Source organism: Vombatus ursinus, unplaced genomic scaffold (assembly GCF_900497805.2).
Source record: "Vombatus ursinus unplaced genomic scaffold, bare-nosed wombat genome assembly UNPS02010284.1, whole genome shotgun sequence".
NCBI lineage: Eukaryota > Metazoa > Chordata > Mammalia > Diprotodontia > Vombatidae > Vombatus > Vombatus ursinus.
The window spans coordinates 4938649-4959222 of NW_020950062.1; the positions used below are offsets into that span (position 1 = coordinate 4938649).

Sequence of the window (20574 nt, forward strand, 5' to 3'; positions counted from 1 at the left end):
AAGCCTGATCATTGTACCTGTTACCTGGAGAACAGTTTGAAGTTCAATAGCTCCAGATGTTAACTTTGTGTATCGTTTAACTTGTTCAAATTGTCGTATTTTAGGATAGAGGCCTGGCATGGCACACGTGTAGTTACTTTCTGTAGTGGGTGAGGGTATGTGTGTGTTTTCAGGACTCAGCTCCAGTACTACTTTCCATAGGAGGCCTTTCCTGGTCTACCATTCCAATTCCCCTGCCCTTCCCTCTTATATGACTTTCCATTTACTCTCATCTTGTATGGAACTACTTATTTAATTGTCTACCCACGTACACTCTTTGAGGAATGGGAGCAGTTAGCTGGGTAGTATGTTAGAGTGGAGTCAGGAAGATCAGAGTTCCAATCCTGCCGCAGATTCTCCTTAGTGGAGTGACCCTGAGCAAGTCACTTAACTTTTGTTTGTTTCAGTTTCTTTATCTATAAAAATGGGGATAATAATAGCACCTACCTCAGAGGCTTCTTGTAAGGATCAAATGAATTAACATAAATAAAGTGTATTGAGGGCATCTAGGTGATGCCCTCACCTAGATAGAGTACTGGGTTTAGAATCAGGAGGACCTGAGTTCAGATCTGGCCTCATTCACTTACTAACTATGTGACCCTGGGCAAGTCACTTAAGCCCTATTTGCCTCAGTTCCTCAACTGTAAAATGGAGAAGGAAATGGCAAACTACTCCAGTATCTTTGCCAAGAAGACCCCATGGACAAGAGTCAACCACAACTGAACAAGTGAACAACAAAACAAAGTGTATTGCATCCTTAAAGCAACATATGAATGTTGTTATTATTATTATTGTTGTTTTAATTACAGGGACTTGAGGGCAGTGACTTTTGGCGGGGGGCTCCTTTGTGTCCCTAGCACTCAGTCACTGGCACACAATAAAAGCATAGGCATATTTGCTTACTGACTGTCTGATTGTGTGTTTAAATAAATAAAATTCAAGGATTTGTATTTATTATTGGGGTGGGTATGCCTTTTTAACAGCACAGATTTCAATCTCTCTCTAACTTAGTAGATGTTTTTATGAGTTGCTGGGAGCAGAAAAAGAATCATTCTGTAGGCAACTTAGTGATAGCCCTGAATTTAGCCAGTCAATTGCTGTGAAAGCATGATAAAAAAATTCTGTACCTATGTATATGCATATAAGTGTATTTCCTCTACCTCTATATTTTATGTGAGTATGAATACATATATACATATGTACTCACTCTCTTATATTTTATATCTGTGTGTTACCCCCCCCCCCCACACACACACACACACAGACACAGACACATAGCATAAGTAAGACTATGGATGTATGTGTGTATATGTCAAATCTACAGGCCGAGGAATCTTCTTCTCTTCACTCCAAGATGGTGCATGTGGTACTTTGGCCACTAGCATGAAGTTCAGTCTTTGGTCAGTCAACCGGGTGAGTGTTTGCTTAGCCCTCCTGCAGGATCCCAAGTCTAGGACATTTATTGGATGTTGCCCTTGGCCCAAGGTCCTCTTTCTCTGGTTCCCTTTTAGAATGTAACAGATATTGCGGAGGCTTTCCAGAGAGATTGGAACACATTTTGATTAAGAATGGTGGTGGTGGTGAGGTGTATGTTTGTGTTTGTGTGTGTGTGTGTGTGTGTGTGTGTGTGTGTGTGTGTGTATTTTCACTTCTCTTGACATATACTTGAAAGTAGTCATGCCCAGTGATACTTTAGATTGTAAAATACAGAGATGTACACATTTAGATTGAGAAAGGACCTGAGCCCTGGGACCCTGAATTTTAAAAAGTCCTCCTCTCACTTTCCACAATAATTGGAAAAGAGATAGGCATACATACAAACGTGTATATATAAAGTTATACATGAGAATGTATGTATACACATATTTCTGTATCTAAGCATTGTGTGTATACATAAATATATACGTACATAAACACAATAGATGTGTTCTGAGTGTATGAGTTTGGGATCTTGAGGGTATCATTCAAAGTCAACACCCCGTGGAGATTGGATCTGCTTTGTAAGGAGGAAGAGGAGGTGTAATGAGTAGTATGGGAGATAATCAAATAGTAACTGAGATTTATCCAATGTGCATTGTGAGCCCAGAATTTTTTTCCTGCTTTTTTAGAAGATCAATATTCATGAGTTGGTTAGCAATTATTTTTAAGTGGTTACTATATGCCCATTCAGGGATGATGGAGTAGTCTATATTGAGCAAGTCTAAATTGAGTGTTTTAATTTAAATTAAGTGTTTAAAATCTAATTTGTAGTTTCATGTGCAATCATCTTTTAAAAATTGTACTCTATTATGAAAATGCTTGTTTGTTCCCTGAATTGAAAATAAAATAAAGTAAATAAATTAGAGGAAAAAAGAAAAATAAATTGAGTCTCTAAAATAATAACTTTTTTAATGGCTAGTTGTGAACACATGAACTTTATTTTCTTTCTTTTGGAAAGTAGAAAACCCAAATGACAACTGTATTTTATCTGTGGGGATAGTTTGTAGATAGCATGGAAGTACTGAGATGCTCAGAAAGATACATGGGCATTCTTGGAAATCTCGGTGAGAGAAAATAAAATCAAGTTTATTTGAAATATTAGGTAAGTGACATCAGGGAAATTAAAACAGGCATAGGAATAGACAAACTGGCATATATTTTAGAGGTGAGTTTTTTTTTAATTTAAAAAATATGAGGAAGACTTTCATCATCTATAAATCATAAACTCTGGTCATCTATGCCTGTGGGGAAGGGAAGATAAGATACAAGCAGCACTTACTAGCTTTGTGACCTTGGGCAAATCAGTTGAATTTTCTGAGTCTCAAACTCCTCATCTGAAAAATGGAACCAAAGAGGGAAAGATCTGAACAACTGCATAAAAGAACCCAAGTTTATGTTATTTCTAAGTGCAAGATACTCTTTTATCATGCTGCTGACATGCTCAAAAAGTTGAAGTGACTGTGTGCTGCTGATTTCATTAAGTATATCCTCTTTTCCATGGCTGCTGAGATGGTCTAGGGCAAGAAGTGATAAGATCTAAACTAAGGTGGTAGCCATATGAGTAGAGAGAAGCCCATGGATACAGGCATATTATAGAGGTATATTGATAAGACTTGGTAATATTGGTTAGATATTATGTTTATATTTTAGATTATATATAAGTCAAATGAGATCATATTTGTAAAAACATTTTGCACAGTGCCTAGCACAATTAGGTACAAGTTAAATAAATCAATTAAATTAAATTAAATTAAGCTCTTGTTAGAAATATTGGGATGAGTGAAAGGTAAGAGTCAGTGATAATTTTGAATTTCGAAACTTGGATGGTGAGACATAATGGTGGTGCTTTCAAAAGATATAGGTTAACTTTTAAGTAGGGGAAGGTAATGAGTTCTTTAAATTGTATGTACAGAGGCATATATGTTTAGATTGAGAAAGGACCTGAATCCCAGGACCCTGAAGCCTTCCTCTCATCTTTACACAATAGTTGGAAAAGGCATATGTATCCACATAAACATATATACATGTTTATATTCATATGTATGTAGCTATACATGTAAACATGGGTATACACACATTTGTGTATATATATATTGTGTGTATACATAAATATATACATGCATACACATGTTAGGTGTATTCTGAGTTGGAGTCACTAATGGGACAACCCAGTGTAGATGTCCGACAAGAAATTATAGTGTTTGAGTGGAGTTCAGGAGAGAGAATAGGGCTGAACAAAGATATGTTCTCCAATTTGCTAAATGTTGATGGCCCTGGAGAAACACATAAACAAAAAAAATAACCTTTGAGTTACACTGTCAGAATAAGACTAGCAGTAATAGCCCAAGGACTACTTACTGAAGGGGAGTTTGAATAGAAACAAACTGCCCATTACCCAGTCTTTCTTCACTCCACCTAACTAGCCCAGGCCCTGGTTCACACTCAGCTCCCTCACCCCACTGCTGGTCCTGGGATACACAGATAAGAACCCTATAAAAATCCACCAGACTTTACTGGTTTGAGAGGATGTTTGATTTTCCCTGGTGCCCCAGTGGGGTGCACCCAGTTCCATTTGGGTGCCCAGCAGACCAGTCTTGTTTTAACCGTCTTCCCTGACTACCTTTTATATTGTCAGTAAAACTGGCTGAAGTTTGGCGATTGCAAAGGGGTCAATTTAAATTTGATGTTTAGGAAAAAGCTTTCTAACTATTACAGCTGTCCAAAGGTGAAATGGGCTGCCTGGAAGACAGGTGGTGAGATCCCTGTCCTTGGAGGCCTTTAAGCAAAGACTAGACAACCAATTGTTGGGTATGTTATAGTGGGCATTCCTTCATGTATGAATCATAAAAGTTGAACTCAGAGTTTTCTGCCACCTCTCAAATCCTGTGATTGCATAACATCCTGTCACTCCTGGGGAAATGATATTTCTGTGAATGAGCCTGAGAAGGGAGAGTCAGAAAGGTAGATGTAGAACCAGGAGAGAATAGTATCGGGGAAACTGAGGACATACCCAGGAGACGTGGTGGTCAAGCGTGTTCAAATTATAGAGAGGTCATGAAAGATGGGGTGTGAGAAAAGACAGTAGCATTTAAGAGGCAATCAGTAGCCTAGAAGAGAGCCTTCTCACTGTCGCTGTGTAGCTTAGCACAGTGCCTGGCACGTAGTAAATACTATACAAATAAATGTTATTATTCTTTACAATTCTTTCAAATGTAATGTACAGAGACATATGTGTTTAGATTGAGAAAGGACCTGAACCCCAGGACCCTGAATTTCAAAAAGCTTTCCTCTCATTTTTCCATAATAATTGGAAAAGACATGTATACATACAAACATGCATACATATTTATACACATATGTATAGATATGCAAGCAAATATATGTATATACATATTTGTGTGTATATGTATACATTGTGTGTACACGTAAATATATGCATGTATACACACACTAGATGTGTGTTAAACAGGTTGAGTTGGAGGCACTAATGGGAGTTCTTATTCTTCTCTGTCTCTGTCTCCTCTTCTTTCTCCTCCTCCTTTTCTTCATTTTCCTCCTCCTCCTCCTCTTCTTCCTCCTTCTCCCTCTCCTTCTCCTTCCTTCTCCCTCTCCTTCTTCTCTCTGTAACTTTGTTCCTGCTCTTATTCCACCCTCCCATATTCTCCCATCTTCCTACAATCTAAATCCTACTCTCTTTAAGGCCCAACTCAAACCTGACTTCCTGGAAGTGACCCTTATCAACAATTTTAGCTCACTATGGAAATCTTTTCTCTAACTTTCTGTTATATAGCATGTCCAGAATGCCTTAGTGCGTTTGAAACGCTTTAGGGTCTTTAAAATCAGAGTTTTGGGAAACTCTGCATATGATCACTTAGAGTAATTGTTTTCTTTATATGGTTTCTGCCTTTTCCTTTAGATTTTGTGATTTCCAGAGCAGTGAATGTTATATTTCATATTTATATTCTTTAATAGGCATCTTTTCTACTTATAGCACCTGATGCTATACTGACAACCAGTACTTAATAAATTCTTATTTTATCATCTTGGACAAGCTCTTTAAGCACTTGATCTCAGTCTTCTCACCTGTAAAATGGAGGTAGGCAGACTAAGAAATCTCTAAGCTTCCTTCTGGCTGTGGAATAGTTGTCATTGTTCAGTCATTTTTCAGTTGTGTCTGACTTTTTGAGACGCCATTTGGGGTTTTCTTGGAGAGGATACTGGAGTAGTTTGTCATTTTCTTCTCCAGCATGTCAGACATTGTGCTAGATGTTGGGGATATGCAGATAATTAGTGAAACAAACCCTACTGGTAAGGAGGTTACATTCCAATGGGGGAATTGATTTGAAAACTGTAAGTACTAAGGCATTGAAAGAGCTTTGGATTTGGAATTAGGGGACCTGGGTTCGAATCCTGACTCTTCCACTGACTACATATGTGACCTTGGCCAAGTCAGTCACTAGCCCTCTCTAGGCTCCAGTTTCTTCTTTTGTAAATACGTAGGTTGAAATAGATGACCTCTAAGGTCTCTGCCAGCTCTAAATCCAAGATCATTAGATTAGCCCAAGGCCTAGCACACAGTAAGCACTTAATACATGCTTGGTCACTGCCTTTCTTGATCCATGTCCATGGTAGTAGATGAAGTATAACCATAAAGTAAGGAGATTAACTGTTTCATGTGAGACAATTTTTAAAAAATGTGCAATAAGTTTCATTACTTCATCACCTTCAGTCACCCTGTATAGCCACTGAAAGAAAGAATTTGCTTAATTCAGGATTGCTCCAAACAAAGATTTCTTTTTCTTGAGATTCTGTTGTAGGAGGTTGACTGTAGTTTGAATATAGCAATCCCTGAGGCTCTTATCCTACCTAACTGGAGTATCCCCATCATTCAAATTGTTAATGTGTTCCACAGTATTAATAACCAGATCTTATGTCCTTTGGGCTCATATACTTCTAAATCCACCTTCTTCTCTATGAAATTGTGAGTTCCTTCATGGCTTCCACTGTCTTTTAAAACAGTTTATCCCATCTAGTGCCCAGCTCAGTGATGTGAATATAGCAAACAGAGACTTGCATGTAGTAGGCAACATAATAGAGGGCAGAAAGCACCACGCTTAGTCTGAAGGCCTGGAGTTGAGTCCCAGCTTGGACATTTTAATTTTTATAATTAAAAAACATTTTAAAATAATATTTTATTTTCATCCCAATTACATGTAAAGACAATTTTAAACATACACTTCTTAAATTTTTGAGTTTTGAATTCTCTTCCACCTTCCTCCTCTCCCCCCTCTCTGAGATGGTAAGGAGTTTGATATGGATTATACATGTGTAATCATGCAAAATATATTTCCATATTAGTCATTGTGAAAGAAGATACAGACCAAAAACCCCATAAAAATAAAGTGAAAATAGTATGTTTTGATTTGAATTCAGACTCCTTGTTTGTCTCAGTTTCCTCATCTGTAAAATGAGCTGGAGAAGGATATGGTAAACCACTCCATTATCTTTGCCAAGAAAGTCTCAAATGGGATCATGAAGAGTCAGATGTGATTGAAATGACTCAACCACAAATGAAAACTGAGGTTCAAAAGGTTAAGCTACTTGTCTCAGGTCACATTGGTAGTATGCAATGGAGATGAGATTTGAACCAGGGTTTTCTGACTGCAGAGTTGGTCATCTCTCAATTGTAGCCCACTGCCTTTTGCAAGCATGAGTCATTGAGTCAAATGCCATAGAAAGCCTGACATGGGTGCCAAATTGGTAGTCTTTGAGCTTTTGAACAATAAAGGAAACCTATGTTATGATTAATTTTTTAATGGCTTAGGTAATGAGTAGAACCTTGCCACATAGCCCCCGTATACGAAACATTTATTGAAAAATACAGGTACAAAAAATTTTTATGATGAAAAGAGATAAAAAAATTAAATTCCACAAGCATTTAATAAACACCTACTACATACAAAGGGCAGCTAGGTGGTGAAGTCGTTAGAGCACCAGGTCTGGAGTCAAGAAAATCTGAGTGCAAATCCATCCTCAGACACTTACTAGTTGTTTGGCCCTAGGCAAGTCACTTAACCTTGTTTACCTCAGTTTCCCCATCTGTAATGAGCTGGAGAAGGAAATGGCAAACCACTCCACTGTCTTTGCTGAGAAAACTCCAAATGAGGTCATGAAGAGTTGGACATGACTAAAACAACTGAACAACAACAACAATAACAACATACAAGGCACTGTGCTGGGAGTTGTGGATACAAAAACAGATATGACACAGACCTCACTCTCAAGGTGCTTATATTCTAATAGATAAAAATAAATCATACTGCAAAATAGTCATTATATGAAAGCTTCAACAAAAATATGTTAATAATATTTATGGAAATGAATCTGAAATTCATTTGTAATAGTTGCAACTTAATGTTAAATTGATGGAGGGGCTGTTGTATTGATGGGGAATGTAAGAAAGATGACACATTGCATCTTAATGCCTGTTTTTCCTTCGGGGGCCAAAAGTCAGAATGTGTTATGTATAAGCCTCTTATATTTTCCTCATTAGATATGGATTACAGCCATCAAGCAAGGGGTGAAAGCTGGGACATTCTTCTGGTCTGTGTAAGTGATTTTTATTTTGTGGCTAACTGTAGAATTAAATTCTGAATTCAGTTTCTTGGTAATAATAATAATAACCAACATTCATGTAGCCCATTATGGTATACAGAGTACTTTACCTCTGTTAACTTGCTGGATTCTCATGACCACTGCAATTCAATTCTGCACTGTGGTGTTCATTTTGGTAATATAAAAAGCATCAGGAACATTTCATTCATGGGTTTCCGATGAACCACTACCGAGTTATTTAAGGATTTCTTTCATTTATGCATTTCATTCATTCTTTAAAGGTAAAGTAAGTTACAAGCAAGGTGAAATCTTTCTTCTTCCATACATCATTTTCAAAGTTTTTTTTTTCCTTTTCACTACTTACAGAGTTTTAGTAATTTCCCACCTAGGGAATGTATATTTCTCTTGCTCCCTATTTTTTACTGTGGTTTGCATTATCATTTTCTATAAATACATTACAACATGCTTTATTTATTTTGGTCTGTGACTTCAAAACATTTGTGTGGTCTTGAGCTTCTGGGAATTCAGTAGTGGTCTGGTGGTGGGGAAGGCAAGACAGGAGACCAGGAAGACCTCTGTTCCAGCCCCATTTTGTCCACTGCACTCAGCTTGGGTTTCCTTAATGAGAAAATGGAGCTAAATCCCTTCCCCCAGAGGTGTTGGGGGAGGATTAGTAGTTAATGTTTATGAAACGATGCTAAGATGAAACATACCTAATAAAAGTGTCAACATGTTGATTTTTTTAAAGGCTCCTCAGTAAGAAAAGGAATCTGTTTCAGCTTTCATTGGGATTTTGTCCCCACTGAGATGTTCTTTCCATTTTTTTTATAAACCACCTTTGCCATTTATGCCTTAACAAAAATCTGCCTATTCTGTAATAGTAGTGTGCTGAAAGCAATCACAAATTCAAGTTAATCCAGAGTGGCACCACCTATATTCTCTGACTGCAGGAATAAATGTTGCTTTTTAAGTTTTGAAGAGTCAAATTGAAATAGGGTTTGGTGATCTGAATCTAGAACAGAAGTTCCCTTTAAAAGTTTTGGGTTTTTTTCCCCTAAAATGTTCCTGAGTTGAGGAAGGAGAATAGGGTATATTGGATATGACGCTGCTTAACTTAACTGGCATGTTGATGTACCAATTTAATCTTGTGAACTATGTATTTTTTTAACCCTTGGCTGTAATGGATCTTTATAGGAGTCCCTTCTTCCTCTACTCTGTGCATTTGCCTGGCAAAGTGGAGTGATGCCAGAAACATAATTAATACAGAGTCTTCCCCGCCCCCACCACCTCCCCCAGAAAAAGTGCAAGGGTGAGTTGAAAAGGCACAGTGTTTGGGTTTTGAATCTCAATGTTCTCCACCCCCTTCTGGCACCTTTCAAGAAGGTAGCTGTTGTGCTCCAAAGATGCCTATGATTTTGTCTCGTACTTTCCACATTATTTTTCCTTTCCATTCTATGTACTGGGAATTCTTAGACTTTTTTTTTTTCTGAATCAAAGGATTATAGTTCAGTTTAGGGATGGTGTTCTTCCAAGTAAAAATAAGAATTCAACAAACATTTATTGAGCAGTGTGGTGTTGTAGATAGAGGACTAGACTTAAGTCAGGAAAACCCAGGTTCAAATCCTACCTCAGAGAGTTATTAGCTGTATGAACTTGGGCAAGTCACTCAACTGCACGGAAGGAATCTCACTATCTAGACTGACCCTTACCTCTAGGCAGAATGGTATTACAACTACATTTCAAGAGCTTTCTATAGGGAAGGAGGGAACTTCTTTTCCTCTAGAGCTTCTTTTACTTTCTCAAGTCAGGAAGTTCTGTCTGCTGTTCATTCATTCATTCATTCATTCAACAAGCTTGGGTACATAGGCTGTGAAATTAGTTGTTCCTTCAGTACAGCTGTAGCACAGATGATCATGACTTTCCACATGAAGATAAGTCATAAGTTATTTAAATCAACATCATTATCATGCCTCTCATTTACATTTGTTATCTTAGTTGTCTCTCACAAGTTCCCACTGAGAGTGGCTACTGAAAATATTATTATGTCCTTAAACAGTAGTTAGGGCAGCTAGGTGGTGCAGTGGCTAGAGTACTGAGCCTAAAGTCAGTAGGACTCATCTTTGTGAGTTCAAATACAGCTTCAGACACTTGCTAGTTGTGTGACCTTGGACAAGTCACTCAACCCTGTTTGCCTCTGTTTCTTCATCTGAAAAATGAGCTGCAGAAGGAAATGGCAAACCATTCCAGCATCTTTGCCAAGAAAACCCCAAATGGGGTCACAAAGAACCAGACACAACTAAATGACTGAACAGTAACAACAACAACAACAGCAACTAATAGGTAGGTGGCATGGTGGATAGAGTACTGGACTTGGAGTTGGGAAGACCTGAATTTGAATCTTGCCTCAGAATCTTACTAGCTGTGTGATCCTGAGTAAGTCAATTAGCCTCTCTCAGTCTCAGTCCCCTCATCTAAAAAACAATGGGGATAATAATAGCACTGGCCTCACAGGGTTGTTGTGAAGATCAAATAAAATCATATTATAAATGTCACTAACCATATTAAATCTTACTAATACTATTATTAATAACACAGATGAGGAAGCTGGGGATCAGTAAGGTGAAGTAGTTGTTCACAGTCAGAAAACCGTTAAGTGGCAGAGCAAGGATTTCAATTTCAATTCATATTCTTTTAACTCCAAACCCAGTGCTTTCTTCTTATTAAAATCATCCTTCACCAGTTACTTCTCCAGATTAATCAAAATCATGGAACTTTGCATCTGGGAAAGGCTGTAGAGAATATTTAGGTCAGCTTTTGCCATTTTTTACAGATGGGAAACTGATACCGGGTCATTATGTCACTTGGCCAGGGTCATACAGCTAATGAACTCTAGACAAGGCTCTGCCACTGAAGTCCCCACCTCCTCCACCACACGTTGCTGCCAGTTAGAGTCCAGGGTACTCCCTGCCAGCCGAGGAGGAAGGCAAGAGAAGTTAAGTGGGTTCCCTCAAAGATAGACTCACTGGAATGGACTCCATTTTTGCCATCATGAGTATCATTTCACATTCTATCCCTAAAGTCCCAAAGTACCTTAAGGCTCAGGAGACACTTTTCAGAGTTTGGTTTGTCATTTATTGGCTGCTCGGGGGCAACAAAGCCCACATCAAAGTTTATGTGCTGCATGAAGTGAAGGGGAATCTTTCTCAAGGTCCTGGTCAGGATTTATCCTTTCTTTTCAGACTGATCTCATATTACTCCCTATCATGTGCTCTACATTCTCACCAAATTGGCCTATTAGCTGTTCCTTGTACATGACATTCCATCTTCTAACTCCCTACCTTTCTACAGACTGTCCCCCCATACCTGGAATGCTCTCCTCTCTCACATCTGGGAATTCCTACCTCCCTTCAAGGTTTTACTCAAGTGCCACCTTTTAAGTGAGCTCTTTCTGAGTTGCCCTCCTCCCCCCCATCCCCATCAGTTGTTAGTACTCTGCTCACTATGAAATTGCTTTGAAAGTATTTTGTATACATTTAGTAATAACTCATTTGTGCACATGTCATTTCCTCCTAGTATAGTGCATGCTCCTTCAGGGCAAGGATGATTCTGTTTTTGTGTTTGTAACCCTGGTGCCTAGCACATTATAGGTGTTTTATCAATATGTGTTGAATGAATGTTAAATAAACTTGGAAATATATTGTGGGCTTCTCGCCTCAGTTTAACATTCAGGTGGTCTCTGAAACTGTCTAGAGATACCAGCCATGTGCCACCTACCACCAGGCTCTTTATAAAGGATCCTTGGTTATGAATTCCTGTCCCTAATTTGGAAATATCAGTGTTCTCAGTTCCAGAAGGGCTCGTATGATAAGTAGAACTCATTTCTATAAGAACAATCGCCTGTAGGTGGCTTAGCAACACAGTCCATTGAGAAGGGAGGGGAAGTAATTAAGTGTATAAAGTAAAGTTAACACCATCATTTCTTGGATTCTCAATATTATTCTCAGTCTCCTCCCTAAGAGTAACAGTACAATTTGATTTAATGATACCTTTCATTGGCATAGCATTTTATACTTTTCTAAGCCCTGCTACACCTGCGATCTCATTTGATCTTCAAAGGGCCTAACCATCAGCCAAAGAGAAAGAGGCAACACCCTTGCTCAGAAAAGAGGTTCAGGTGCTGGTATGGGTATAGTGACCAAAAGCTAACTCAAGAGAGTTTTTCACTTGAAGACAAAAGGACCCTTTGAATTACACAGAATCCAGAAGTTCTACTTAGCACAGCATCTTGTACATAATAGGTGCTGAATGTTTTGTTTTATTGAATGGAGTATTCCATAACAGCAATGGGCTATCTGCTTGTTTATTCTGCTTTGGGGTAGGAGAGGGCATGATTGTCCCTAGATTGGTCTAAATTAGGTGGGAGAATGAAAGGAAGCAGTCTTATTACTTGTAACTTATGAACCAGAATGATTCTTGGGCATCTTCCCTTTAAAAACCCTAACATGGAATTAGTTCCATTTGTTGAAGTATGTGGTATAGTGGAAAGAGGATTGTCTCTGGAGTTATAGGACCTGGGTTCAAATCCCATCTCTAACACTATCTGGGTTATCTTAGGCAAGTCATTTAACCTCTCTGGGCCTCAGTTTCTTTAACTGTAAAATGACAGAGGTTAGATTAGATAGTCTGTGGGGTCCCTTGTAGCCATAGATCCTACTACAGTTCTCTCTCCCTGGATTCTCTATAAAGATAGTTGACACTCATCTATTTGTGAGTGATTCACAGGATCTTTGTTTCTTTTGAAGGGAGAAAATATTTGTCTTGCCCATAAGTACCTACCTTCTACTCTTGTGTGTAGTTCTTGTACAAACAGACCACATGCGTTTATTGACTGGCAATGTGAAGTAGTGGAAAGAACATTGGCCTTGGTGGAAGAAGACTCGAGTTGAGTCTGTGCCCTGGCTCTGATACTTGTTAGCTATGTTACCCATGGCAAACCACTGAGCCGAAGTCTGCTCATTTGTAATATAACCCTGGCACTATTCACTCACATGGTTGATGGGGGAAAAATGCTTTGTAAGCTTTTAAGAGCCATATGAATGTAAGTTGTTTGTATACATCATCTTTCTTTGTAACTCACAAGAATGAGTCATGCGTCTCAATATTAAGGCCTTTTGGCCCATGGAAATAGATCCTTGCCATCATTAAAATGATGGCATCTTGATTTCTTTAACATCTGGGACTTTTCTACTATGACCTCTAAGTTCTTCTATTGAACTGTGCGTGATACTGTAATAAATGCCTGGCCAATGCCATCATTTTTTGGATTCTGTGTGTGTATATATATATATATATATGTATATATATATATATAGATATAGTCTATACATATATATATGTGTATATATATATGTACTCAGTTCCTCCCTAATAGTAATATAGTACAATTTGATTTAATTATATTTTACTTTTGCATAGTGATTTATATTTTCTAAAGCCCCATCACATTCATGATCTTATTTGATTCTCAAAAACCTTGCAACTCCATGAGATTAGCACAGTGCCTGGCATATAGTGGACTCCTTATAAGTACTTATTGATGAGTGACCATTGACTATGTGGGGTAGGTATCTGAACCTCATTTTACAGATAGTGCAGTCTACCATTTTTTTTTCTACTGGACCTGTGATATCATGAGTGTAGGGCATTCCTACCACTGTAAAGGAGCACTTTTTTTTTCTCCTTCTAGTCTTGGAGAATTGCTTATAGGCATTGAAAATTTGGTAACTTGTTCAGGGTCATACAGCTGGTATGTATCAGGGGAAGGAGTCGAAATAAGGTCTTCCTGATTCCAAGGCTGTTTCTCTATCCACTACACCACACTACCTCAATCTAGTATGATTCTAGCCTTTTAAATACATTTTTTTTGTGTGTGTGTGTGGCTGACTTGTGTCTGTTATCTACCATCATGGCAGTATATATACAGGGTGTCCCAAAAGTCTTAGTGCAGTTCAAGCTTATTAAAGCTAATGATGCACAAACACCATAATAAGACATTAGTAAGCTTAAGCTGCACTAAGACTTTTGGGACACCATCATCCATTACATATTGAATATTTTGGATATGTTGGTTTACCTTTACTTAGGTATACCATGTTGAACATATTCCTACTGAACTTTTTTCTTTGTATTTAAGCTTTCTGCCTCCTAACCTTAACTAGAGGAGATATCTTGGTTCTTCATCAGTGTGGGATGAGTGCTGAATCGGGGGGTCATAGGGCATGATTTTGTGTCTTGGCTCTTCTATGTGTGACCTTGTGAAAGTCACTTACCATCTCTCTTGGCTTCAGTTTCCTCTTCTATGCCATAAGTGGGCTAGACAAGATGAACTTGAAGATCTGTTCTTGCTAAGATCTATGATCCTTTTACCTTATTTCCTTATATACCTTATTCCCTACTTCTAAAGTTTTATCCTGTTCTTTTATCTCACTATTTCTTTTATCTTTTGCCACCCTACCATATGGATTTTCCACCCTTCCCCTATACTTGCGAATTCAGCATCAACACTGTATTGCATTAAGGGAAAATAAAACAGGAATATTAAAATATGCTTAGACTTCTGTTTGGATAAACAAAACTCTTTGAGGCTATTTTGTTTTTGTTAAGTATTTGCTTTTAAACTTCTAATAGTCAGGGACCATATTTTGAGTCATGTATAGGCATCTCACACATTGTCTAAAATGCAAGAATCATATAATTTTAGAGTTTGAAGAGACCTTAGATATTATCTAGTCTAATCCCCTTATTTAGCAATTAAGGGCTCTGAGAAGACCTGAGGAGTAAAATGACTTGTCCGAGGTCATAAGGCCAGACAGTCACAAAGCTAGGCATGGAACCCAAGTCTTCTGTCTCTATCCTGTACTATTCTCTCCACACTCTAATGTTCTACCCTATTAGTTGGATTTTAGAATCACTCTATTTGCAATAAGATTCTGTTTCTGTCATAAAGGTAGCCTTCTTGGTACATACCCTACCAATATCATTTTTCTGGATCTGAAAATAGTGTTTCATAAGAGGTACTAAATGCATTTAAGCTATATGTTTTAATCAGTTCCTTTTAACTTTGAATCAAGTGGGTTACTTCTGCCATCATTTGTATATCTGATACTGATTTCACTAAACTGAGTAAGTTTTAAAGTTAGAATGGAGTCAGATTAAAGTCTATACAACTTTTGCCTTTCTAAGTTTGAAAGGAATTCAAAATATGTAATATTCATGTTCAGATAGGGTGACTTTCTTGTGTTATGGAATTACTTAGCTTAAAGATTAATCATCATTTCACTATCTCCATCTCTAAGTAAATCTAGCATGTAACATAGAAGACCACACTCCAAAGAAGGGAGTCAGAGTATACTTGAACTTGGAGTTAAGTAATCTACCCACAGAGATGCCTGTTGTGGTAACAACCAGGAAGAGTTTAAGGAATTAAGTGACTAAAATTCAAATTTCAAGGGACTTCAGAGATCATTCAGTTCAACACTGTCACTTAATAGATTAAAAAATTGAAACCTAAAAGGGTAAACCAACTTGACTTTGGTTTCTTTTTTCTTTTTCTTTTGTAAACTAAATGCAGTTAAACCTCTTTTTTTTGTTTCTTTACTCCTTCCCTCCCTCTCTCCTTTCCTCCATCCCTGCTTCCCTTCTTCTATTCCTTCCTTCCTTCCTTCCTTCCTTCCTTCCTTCCTTCCTTCCTTCCTTTCTTCCTTCCTTTCATCTGAACTTTCACCTTATATACCTCTAGCACCTACAGCTGCTTCTCCTCTTGGAATGGAACAACCAGTAAGAAATATGTTATTTTCCAGGTCTTAATACATAAAAAGGGAGCCTGGGACCCTTTATTGTATTTCTTTATGCATTAAAATGCTGTCATATTAATGAAATTGAATTCAAGTAATCTACTATGCCCAGGAGCTCATTGACAGCAGGGACTGTCTTTTACCTTTCTTTGTACCCTCAGAGCTTGGTACGTAGTGCATGGTACATAGTAGGCACTTAAGAAATGCTTATTGACTATGTGCACAAGCACTAGGGTTTATATGGACAAGAAATGGACCATTCCCTGCCCTTCAGTTGTTTACATTCTACTGCGGGCTCTTAAAGGTATAGAGTTCAATACAGGCTCCCAGTTTGAGCAAGGTAGTCAATATGGAGGAAAATTGCATTATTTTCCAAAGTCTTATAATTATAGCTACATTCCCTATAAAGTAGAGAGCATTCCTGAAGGCATGTTCAAAATATCATAGTCAAACTTTCTCACTTTGGAGAGGAGGAAACTGGAGCCCAGAAAAGTCAAATGTTTTGCCTAAGGACACACACAGATAGTTAATGACAGACCTGGGACTATAGCCCAGATCTCCTTGCTCCTAGCCTACTGCTGTCTCTCCTATTACACATTGCCTCTCTAGACTACACGTTGATCAAGAAGGTTCCTCAATTTGACCATGAATCACATTTTCCAACCTTAGTGTTCTGTGGCAGAAGTTGAGCAATGTGGAACGTGGCAAATGGAAAGACGAATTTAAACATTAATATGAAAGAGGATTTTTACTAAAGCCAAGTGAAAACAGATTGTGACAAATAAGATCAGCTTGGCCTACTGGCAACATAAAAACTCATCATATTTCAAGGTTTTTTTTTCTCCTTCTGCAATTCTGCATTAACTATGTGTGTTGTGTGTGTCTTTGAACCCTAGCATCATCCCACATGAGAGAAGAATATTAACAATACTGCAGTGGCTTACTCTTCCAGATAATGAAAGGTAATTTTTTGTCCTCCATTTTTCTCTCTTTCTTGTAAATTTCCATTTTGGATTTGAATTACATGGAAAACTAGATGAAACATTAAACCAGGATTCTAGCCAATGTTTGGTATTATTGTTGTATGGCTCTTAATCTTAACCATGTCACAGGTTCCTTAAGAGGGATAGAATAGGCTTTGATTATCAAAGAACATTTAATTTCATGGATTAACATCAACTATTTATCCTATTAATTGTAACCCAGCTTAAATAAATCAGGAGCTTTGGGAAATGTACGAGCAGCACCCTAAGGGTTGAGGTAATGTTAAGAATTAATAGTGACTTTAATAAAGAATTCTTACATGATATAGCTCCCATGGTCCATATGGGTTTTCCTTGGGTCACGTACTCTCTTGAATGTTGCCTGGTGCCCTTCACCACATGTATTCTGATAACTTAATAAAGTTATAGAGTGACTAATTGCTAAATTGTGTTGTGGGGGTGGGGAGGAGCGGAACTCTTGGAAGAAAAACTCATGAGTTTTCCATAATAGAAACAGTGGTTGGGAGGCTAATTAACTTCATTTGAGAGGGTATTTTGCTGGGTCACGAGAGGACATTTGGTATGTTTGGGGTTGGGAGAGAGATTCTGATGTCTGATCTTTCTTGTAGGCCTTCTGTCTACGCCTTCTATTCTGAACAGCCAGATGCAGCTGGACATAAATATGGCCCATTTGGCCCTGAGGTTAGTATATTCAAAATCTACCTGAGAGGGACAGGTGTCACTGGACTATTCTCTGTTCTCCTTTTGTGATACCTGATTCACTTCTTAGGGCAAGGGACATGGTAGATTTATAGGAGTAGTGTATCTCTATTGTTGGTTTATAACCAAAAACATTTAAAAAATTAAGATCACTTGGCTTGACTTTTAAGATGTCTGTCTCTCATAAAGAGAAAATTTGGGTCATATTGTGTTAATAAAAACAGGTCTGAAAATTGGTACTCTAAAAAATGGGTAATGGTACCTGGAATGATGCATATATTTAAATATGTGAAAGCTCTACAAGTTCTTCATCATGAGGGAACTACCAGTGCATGGGTTCCCTCCACCTACAACTCATCTATTAGAGTTGGACTTACCTAAGGTCACACAGATAGTGTCAGAGATGGAATTGGAACCCAAATCTTCCTGGCTCTGAGCTCAGACTTTATCCAATACACTATGTTGCCTCTGTGCTATTGTGTATATGATTTGGAAGTGAGTGCTTTTAATCCTTGAATTTAGAATGTAAAGGAATGTGAAGGTGAAAAGGACACTTGAAAAATGCTCTCAAGTTTTCAAAGATTGAGTCTGATAATAAAAATGTAATAATAGTTCACAATTACACAATTAGAGAAATTTGTAATTTATTGTATAGAGAGTGGCCTAGGAACAAAGAAGGGCTAGGTTCAAATTCAACCTCTGATATCTTTTCTTTATGACCGCGGACAATTCACTTAATATCTCAGTGACTTAGTTACAGAAAAACTGCTCTACTTGCATTGGCAGAGGGAGCTTCCTCACCACAGAGTTCCCCAATCTAGTGAAATCATAGGTTTAGTACCTATCCCCTTAGAATTAAAAAGTGCTTTATATACACAATTTCATTTGAGCTTCATGAGAGCCATGTGAGGTAGATAGGGTACATATTAGCCTTATTTTATGAATGAAGAAATTGAAGTGTGGGAAGTTCAATGATTTGTCAATGGTCATATGGCTCGTTTGTGATAAAGCTGGGATTCCAACCTAATTCTTCTAATGTGAAGTCTGGTGTTTCCACTACACCATCGCTTTCAATCCAACTCAATAAATATTTGTTAAATGCCTGCTATGTGCAAAGCACTCCCATACTTGTTGAATTGCTGGAGCAAAGTGATTTGGATTAGGGGGCAAGAATAGAAAAGGGAGGAGTTGATGAAGAATGGCTGTACTTGGGTAACCAAAACTGAAACTCTTTTTTAAGAGGAACAGAATGCTCTTAATGACAGTTTTAAATTGGAATTAATCTATTGGAGAACTGTGCCATTCCCGTTGTATTAGGTACCCAGGAATTTTGATTATAGACTTTTTCTTTTACAATGCCTATCGATGTAATTTCAAATCCTAAGAGTATTTTCCCATGAATATTTTTAGGTGGTGCATTAGTGGCAAATGATGCTCTATACTGACATTTCAGTATAGACATTTTCCAAATTCTGTGGATTTTGCAAATTTAACCAATTTGATGTATTTATGGTTTTCTATCCCTCTTCACTTAAAGTCGTGAGATTTTTTTTTTGTAAGAATTTACCTCTGTTTCCAATCTCTTTGAAAATGTTCATTATCAGAGACTGGTGGAGTCTCTGCTATTCCATGAGAATGCTATGAATTATACCAAGCTTACATTGTTTAGAGTAAGCATATTCTAATATGGTAGAAGAGTGTATTATTATCCCCATTTTACAGATGTGGAAACCAAATGTCAAAGTGGTCAATTGAATTGTGCAAGGTTATGAAGGAAGTGGCTTCCAGATTTCATGAATTCAGCCAGTCCAGGCTCTTTCCTCAATAGGTTGCTGCCTCAGTCTTATGAAGCATAGATGACAAATGACTAAGATTGTCATCTACAGGAATACAATTGGAGGCTTGTTTGACCTCCTAGTATTTAACTGGATAAGAATGATTCTTGTTGAATTATTAGTTCTGTATTTTAAGGAATAGTTCAATCAATGAAGGAGATGCAAAGACTTATAAGAAGTTTTACCCATGTAAAATGAGCAACTAAGACAACTCAGCAAAATCTCTCTTCTGTTGAATACATGCTTTGGGCTCAAGATTATGGCAAATGAATGCTGTCTTCTGGTAATATATTTTTAAAAGTATTGTGTGGTTCATCTAAGGAACTGATGATCTGAAGGATTTTTATGAGGTAAAGTATGATTTTGTGTTTTAAAGTAAAGGAATGGATATGGAGAATGAATTTGAAGTTATGTCTGGTTAAAAACACCCTAAAATACAAATTGCTTATTTTTGAAGTTCAAGTTGGCACTTTGTTTGACTACAGGTATCAAGCTTTCCATGAAAAAGATACTAATTATCTTATCAAACCTCATACTCCTGCAATAGGATTTTGCTCCTGGTTTCACAGTGTACTGGTGAATGTTCAGATATGTGCTTGCTTTTGGATTTCTGCGATCTCTCTTACCTTCTGTGCTTCCTCAGTGACACTCTGGTAGGCTGCCCTTCCAGGTCGAGAGGCAGAGCTTTGGCTGACTAGTTACTATCCTCCTCAGATGGCCTAGCATACTTTTGAGGGGCCAATAGCCCTCCCTTGTCTCCACTCTCAATAACCTTAGGCTAATTCTTCTCAAGTCAGGCTAGAGAATGGCTGGTTAATGAGAACTTAGCTTTCTTCTCCCTCTAACTTTTGAAGGAGGAAACTTATGCAACATAATCATTGGACGAACACCTGTTCCAACTAAAACCTATTCTTGCTGCTCCTCTAACATGCTGTCTTGGAATGACTCTTGGGAGTCTTCAGAATGTTCAGGTCTCTTGCAAATGGCCTGGAGTCTGATGGGCAGATTTGAGCTCTTGCTGAATGTGTTTGGGAACCATGAAATGGGAAA

General features: G+C 37.9%; 1 protein-coding gene across 4 annotated transcripts in view; it reads left to right on the forward strand.

Moving 5' to 3' along the window:
- Nucleotides 1-20574, forward strand: part of ENPP2 (ectonucleotide pyrophosphatase/phosphodiesterase 2) — a 186816-nt gene that overhangs the window by 95422 nt on the left and 70820 nt on the right. For all 4 annotated transcript variants that reach the window (XM_027854024.1, XM_027854026.1, XM_027854023.1 and 1 more), the window contains exons 9-11: nucleotides 8072-8127; nucleotides 16883-16948; nucleotides 17599-17671. In XM_027854024.1, the coding sequence (XP_027709825.1) occupies nucleotides 8072-8127; nucleotides 16883-16948; nucleotides 17599-17671 (195 nt within the window). The remainder of the gene's footprint in view (nucleotides 1-8071; nucleotides 8128-16882; nucleotides 16949-17598; nucleotides 17672-20574) is intronic.